This window comes from Carica papaya, chromosome 9, assembly GCF_054855325.1.
Source record: "Carica papaya isolate Zhongbai chromosome 9, ASM5485532v1, whole genome shotgun sequence".
In the NCBI taxonomy this organism is placed as follows: domain Eukaryota; kingdom Viridiplantae; phylum Streptophyta; class Magnoliopsida; order Brassicales; family Caricaceae; genus Carica; species Carica papaya.
In genome coordinates, this window is record NC_142317.1 from 16,397,122 (window position 1) to 16,404,788 (window position 7,667).

General features: G+C 26.5%; 1 protein-coding gene across 1 annotated transcript; it reads right to left on the reverse strand.

Moving 5' to 3' along the window:
- Nucleotides 1–3,255: 3,255 nt before the first annotated feature.
- On the reverse strand, nucleotides 3,256–4,719 carry LOC110809366 (transcription factor bHLH162-like). Its single transcript, XM_022035175.2, has 3 exons — nucleotides 4,375–4,719; nucleotides 3,623–3,961; nucleotides 3,256–3,526 (listed from the first exon to the last, which is right to left on the reverse strand). The coding sequence occupies exons 1-3, from the start codon at nucleotides 4,507–4,509 to the stop codon at nucleotides 3,440–3,442; spliced, it is 561 nt and encodes a 186-aa protein (XP_021890867.1). The 5' UTR covers nucleotides 4,510–4,719; the 3' UTR covers nucleotides 3,256–3,439.
- Nucleotides 4,720–7,667: the final 2,948 nt, after the last annotated feature.

Sequence of the window (7,667 nt, forward strand, 5' to 3'; positions counted from 1 at the left end):
GTGGCCTCTCGCCTGGACATCTGTCCACGTGTTTGCTACGCGGTGCATGGAGACTTGCCACGCTACTGATGTGGTAGTCCATGTGGCCAAACTTTTGAAAATTTTATTTTTACTCCAGTTTCCCAGATTTTCTTTCAAATAGGTCCTCTTTTATTTTTACTTTGGCCTTAATTTTTGAAAGTATTTTCAAATGCATCCAAAATCCAATTTTCATCAAAAATTCATAAAAAAATTAAAATTGAAATTATTTTAATTTATTTTTTTATTAACATTAAATTATCCTGGGCCAAATTTTTGGACTCAGGTGTTACAAATATCATTGTAATAGATTGATCTTGTATCTCAGAGATAATTTCACGAAAGAGATTTATGCGAGAATCAGGTAAGTGTGTAAGCGCTTACAAATGTAGTTTAATTTTTATAAGATACTAAAACTGTTACGTTTAATAATTGGTAATTAGGTACAGGATTCCGACAAAATTTTATTATTGGTTGTTGTGTTCTTATTTATGTTTACTACTGAAATTGCTGATGAATTCTGTTATGTTTTGTAACTAAATTTGTATATGTATTAGTTGCTATGTAATTGTAAGTATATTAAAGATATGTATAAGAGTCTAAGGAGATGAATATTTATAATATATGTCTTACAGGTATAAAAAATATTAAATAATAAGATTAAAAAATTTATTAGTGAGTTGAAAAAAATAAATATTAAAAGACATGTAAAACCCATTTAACAAGTATCGTCGAGGGGTGGGTGTGTGTGTAACCTTTTGGTGTGTGACTATGGTGAAACCTACCCGTGGATACGGCTTTAGTCATACATGGTGAAGCGATAAAAATTATGAACTGTATATTGTGTAGTGCAAACTGCAAATTGTGAATTGAATTATGACGTATTCACGTGGTAGAGCAGATTTTTACTGCCCTCGTTGATACCGGCAGAAATGACATCGCGCAGTGAAACTATTTTAATAGGATATAAACTGATAGTAATGAATAAGAAGTCATGTGTACTGAAATACTGAATTAATAGATACTGCGTAAATTGTGATGTTGAATACTGAAGTATATTATTTATTGAACTGTTTATACCTTAAATTATGATACTGAAATAATAAATTTTGAATATTTACTGAATAAAATGATTTATAAAGTTTGGTTAATGAATTAGGGTATAGATACCACGTGTTTTATGAATTAAAGATAAAAGTATTTTGAATCATTTCCATCAGTAGTTTTATATTTTCTACCGATTTGGACATATTATCCTATCATTTGTTAGTACTTACATGCTTACTGAGCATATTAAGCTTATCCTATTTATTATTAATTTATTCTGAATTAGGATATTTAGAATCTCGCTCCTCAACAGTAAAAGACTTGTTAGGAGATCGTTTAATTTTTATTTTAATTTGAATAGTATTTAATGTTAATTATTTCGTTTTTAGTGAGTATTTATTTTAGAATTTAGACATGCCTCATGGATATTAAGTATTATGAGCTAAATATATAAGAGATGTAATTTTTATTATTTTAAAATTTGATGTGCGAAATATTTCTGTAAATTATTTTATCATGATGTGGTATGCATACGGTCAGGATTCTGAATGAGAGTTCAGACTGTAATAATTTTATTTTTGAATTATTTCTTTAATTAAGAAAAGATTTAATAAAAAACTAATTACCTATTCATCCTCAAGAGTCCATTGGTGTAGAATATGATCATAGCTACTCATTATATACGTTGGTGAGAAAATTTAATAATTTGTCGGGCCAATTCAATTAATTAGTTCTTTGATGAGCACCTACATATTTGTTCTTATGTCTTCTATACAATTGATGAATGAGAATCATTATATCCATATTGCAAAATGTCATATATTTTTTTATAATATAATTAAAAATTATTACCATCTTATCATAACACTAACTTTTTTAATAACATGTATATTCACGGTACATAATAACTATGGTAGAAATGAAATTATTAAATGATTTAATTGAATGAGAACAATAAATATTATATAGCTGTTTTAATTTTGACCAAACTCTAAATTATTTTTAATTAATACAAAAATCAATTACGTTCAAAAGTAAGAAAAAAAAAATTAAACAATTTAATTTTATACCTTAAAGACAGTTTGTACTATATTCATTATTAAATTGTTGACCAAAAGTATGCCATTTAATTAATTTATATTGGTTGGTTAAAATTATTAATTAAAAAAGTTAAATAATTCAATGCTCTGTACATCAACACAAGTAACCACAAATTTGTACTATATTTATTATTTGAACTGTTGACACAGAATATATTATTTTTTATTCATTTATATTTTAATAATAAAGTGCAAAAAGGAATACGCTTTTTGATAATGTTAAAATAACATTTTTAGTTAATGAATCTAACATTTTTAAATAATAATTTAAATTATTATTAATAATACTCCAAATTTATTATAAATTATTTAAGTAATATTTATTTAAATTTAAATAATAATAATCTCAAATTAATTAACTTAAATACATATTTTAAAATAATTTAAATTATCAGGATAAATTTTTTAAAAAATTAATATTGATAGTTAAAAGAATTAATTTTTTAAACATAATTTTTATTATTTCAATATTTATTATTAACTCTATAACATAATTACCTAGAATATAATATCATAAGTTACATTCAAACATTTTTCAACAATAAATTATTTTGAACACTATTTTTTGTCATAAAATATATATATATGTTTTTATTGAAAGTCATTTTTAAAATATTTTTAAACATAAACTATTTTCCAATTGACGCTTAACGTCAACTATTAGCTAGATCGTCCTCAATGTATATGTTGACAATACATTCTACTTCTTACGCGCATATATATATATATATACACATATATATATATATATATAAGTGATTTGCTTATAAATTTTTCTGGGTTCCCTTTTGTTTATTTTCTCTATTTTCTATAGGAAATTATAGAACATCCAAATTTGACTGAATTAGCCTGTTTTTTGCTCCCAAAGATACCAGGGACTTGAAAGAGAAGTCTACTTAATTTACTGCGGATAGAAAGATAAAAAGTACTACGTGTGTGTATATATATATATATATATGTATATATTAAGCTATAGTTGTTCTCCATATCTTATATACATATGGAGAGAGAGAGAGAGAGAGAGAGAGAGAGAGAGAGGGGGGGGGGGAGAGAGAGAGAGAGAGAGGGGGGGGGGGGAGAGAGAGAGAGATTACATCAAGATTTGTGGACATTTATCATCTGGGTAGGGACTACACATATGTATATATATATATATATGTATATAATTTTCTTCTAGCAGAAAAGTGAAGTAATTAATCATCAGAAATCCCAGAACATCTCATGGTGATTTTGATGATTCCCTTCTCTTTAATTACCCAACACAACTTATATCTTCATATATTAGCTGAACCTAAACATATCATTTCCTCTAATCTTTGACTCACTCTTGAGGTCTCCACACCAACTCTAGTAATTTTGACCTGCAATAAAATGAGAAATTTATTATATATACAGATATATAATTTTGCAATTAGTAGAATAAGTTGCAGCGAGGATATATGCTATATTATATATACCTGAGCATGGAAAGTGTGGAAAATCTTATCTCCAACAGTGTTGAAGCTGGCACTGACAACATCAGCTCCTTCTTCCTGGAGAATTCTGATAACTTGGTATGACATAAAGTTCTTGTTTAACCCACTGATCACATTTACTTCAATACTTGAACCCATGTCTCTTAATTCAACCATTGGTAAGCTTAATCCTCCATCATTAATATTGCTTCTGTACTTTCCTCTTCCTGACTCCTCCATTATTGCTTCTTCTTTTCTCCCCTTTAATTCTTCTATCCTTTCTCTCAGTTCTTTTATGTATGTAGCAGCATGCTCCAGCTGCTCTTGTTGAGATAAATGCTCCTGAACGTATATACACATAAATAACATACACATTAATTTTAGTATTATACATATAATTCGCTTTTGATGGTTATAAACTATTTTTACAGTCCTACGTTAATTCTGTCCAAGTAGAATTGATTTTCATTCTTATTTAAGAATTAAATCAATTACTATTTAGATGAATATTTGCTGCATCACTTTCTCTAATTGAGATTATGGATTCGAATTAAAATGTATTTCTGTGTGTTTTCTATTAGATATTGTTTATTATTTTGTTATAATTATTGTATATATATTACCTAACGGGTAAATATTTAAGTTTCTATTTTTAAAAATTTAATTAACAGAGGTTATACAGAAAGGCAAGAAATTAATTAATCAAGTGCAGAAAAGAGAAAAAAAAAATGGAATTGCTTGATAAATAGGTTTACCTTATCACAAGCCTTGAAGTGTTGAGAAGGAATTAGAGAAGAAAGCTTGAAGCATAAACTTTTCATGTGAATTCTCCGGTTTCTTTCCACAGTTTTTCGATCAAGTTTGGATGAGTCACTGCTTCTCTTCTTCATTTTCAACAACTATAGTATCTATATATATATATATATATATCTGTATATCAACTTACAAAAATTTAAAAAACCTAATTCTTGTCTTTGGTTTCTTGAATCTGTAAAAAATACCAAGAAGCAACCTTTATATGGTGTTTGACTTCAGGTACAATTGCATATATGTATAAACACACAGAAAGAAATAGAGAGAAAAATGATGGTTGTAGTGAGTGGATGCTGGATATGTATATATATACACACACACACAGACAGAAAGGAAGAAAGAAGGAAGTCTGTAAAAAAAAAGAGTAAAGTCTGTTCATTGCTTGTCTCTTGTCAACGGGTGGGACCTTATAAAACTTGTATTCAAGCAGTATATGTGATTCCACAGAGGTTTTCAACACATCAAAATCCTGAGACAAAGCATGATCTATTTGCAGCCGTCCATGAATAAATTTTCTCTTAATTTGACGGTTGTAATTTTATGGGTTAAAATTTTATCATGTGTTCTATGGTAGTTTGAGTACTCTTCATCAAGCCTTTGATTTCAACATCACCGACCATACATGTTATGGAGTATTTGTCTACAAGCTCTCTGATTTCTACTTATAATTGATTGCATGACAAAATTCCACATATTACATAATTGATTTGCAGTTTTCATAATTGACTTGAATGTTAAAGTAATTTTTTAGGTTAAAACTTTGCACCATTATTTTTTTTTTTCAAATTGTTATCATATTATACCTTCTTCGCCCTTTAATTAAACTTTAAGTAAATTTTAAATTATTTTTGGAGTCATTTAAATAAGAAAGAAGTAGACATACCGACCAAGAAAAATATACAAGTTGGTCAATGAGAACAATTTAAAATGAATAATCAACCTCACCATAACAACATTTTTAACATGTAAAAATAAGATATCAATCTCATAATAACACCGTAGCGAGACAAGAGAATAACATTCTTGCTAAGATTATTCAATATCAATTCCACTCAATTAATCTGAAAACATAGGAAAAATATAAACTCGTGTCTCATATGTCAAAGAAGTGAATTTAAGATGTACATATGGTAAGGAGAACACCGAAATTATTGATTTGATAATTGTGGTGTGAGTTTAAAATATTACTGATTTATATTAGTTGCTGATTGACGTCGTTCTCTGATGTTTTGTTTAGAATAATATTGCTAATGTCTACACTAATAATATCTTAGGAATGTCTTGAGTTTTTTATTCGTTTATTATCGAGTTGGAGCTTAATATATAATGGGACTCTTATGATTTAATGCTAAATCTTGAGGATGAATTTGATCTTCAATTTCGTTATACTCTGAATCTTGATTTATAATTTTGTTACAAATCAATATGTACATACTGATGATGTGTTTTGATCTTTAATCTCGCTTTATTTGATATTTGGCCTAAGTTATCTTATGGCTATTCTTGACTTACAATCTTGTTATGATCTGTATTTAATATTTGGTCTAAGTTTATGTCCTTACTACAATTATGAGGCTAGTATGAAGGCCAACTTCATGTTGATTGGTATAAAGACTCATAATAGGAATCATTTGTTTGTGTTTGTGTCTTTATTGGTGTGTACAGATGATCAAGCTTTTTGAATTAAGGAATTGCGTTCTTATTTCTAAAGCACTAAAGTATTTTTTAAATTATTTAAAATTTATAAATTTTTTTCTTAAAAATAAATAAATACACGTTTAGACAGAGTTTATATTTTAAAAAATATAATTAACTTTTTGTAAAAAAAAAAAAACATCAATATATATTTATTATAAATATTTTACCGTCTATATTATTACATATTATTAATTTTAAAAAGTTTATTAGATAAAAAATACTTACATCAAGAATTAGGAATAATATACTTCTTTTTTCTAAATTCATTCTTAAAAATTCAATCAGCAGTATTTCTTAAAAGAGGGAGATTAAAATAATTTAGAACTTATCCAATTAATCCCAAGAATCCTCCAAATAATGTGTCTCTTGATTTTCAAAGATGGTCCCAAATTTTATATGTGGTGTTCGGGAGCTCATATGGTTTTATATTTTATGATGTGAAATACTAAATTTATCCATCACAATTAATATAAGAATATAAAATTTTTAATTTATTAAACTAAAAATTTCTTATTTTTCGTGGTCACTATTTTCTTATATATCTATATACAAAAAATTATAAATTCTTATTGTAGAAAACCCAAAAGTAAGATTTATTTTTATAATATAATATAATAATAATATGTTAAAATTTATTGCAAAATTTTTTAAATACAAAAAAATCTTTGATAGCAAATTGATTGGTTAGTTAGCGCTCGATTTTATTGGTACCATCCAACCGAATGTGCAATCTAATTATTTGCTTATTCAATTTTAATGAATTAATTTTCAAGATTGTAAATTATATATTTATTTATTAAAAAATTGTGTTATAACAAATATATATATATATTACTGATTAATGAAATGAATGTATTTTCACTAAAAAAAATTATCTAAATTTTTTTTCTTACATCTATTAATAATGTCAATTACTTACTCTAATAAAATTCTAAAATGACATAAAAAATTTAATTGCATTTGTAATGATGATATACAAAATTTTAATTGCATTAATAAGAAATAGTAAATGAACTATTGCATTCCTCAAGCATTATTTATAATTTATACACACACACACATATATATATTGCAGAGGTATCAAATACGGTTGGATGTATGTAGGCTAGGCCGTGTATTGCACAAAGACCATTGATGTTTCCATCAGAAAATGAAGTGTGTTATCTTCTATTAATGATTTCCTTGGACTTTATTCTATTAAGTCATTTTCTTTCTTAATTGATGCCTTGTTCTTTCTTTTCTCTTTTATTTTTATATTGTCCCTACAACAATAATTTAGTATCAACCAAATTGTCATTTGTAACGGCTCTGGAAATTAAAAGAAAATGTATAAATTTATTCTAAGTGCAGAAGCGAAATAAAAAAGATTATGATTAACATCCCTTACACAATAACCAAAACGAATTAAACGTATGAAAGAATAAACTAACTAAAGAAAATACTATGAATGAATATTATAAGAAAAACTAATAAATTCTTATGCTTCTACTCGCCGTCTTCCTGTAGAATGGGCTCGGGAACCAAGACCTCCTGATCT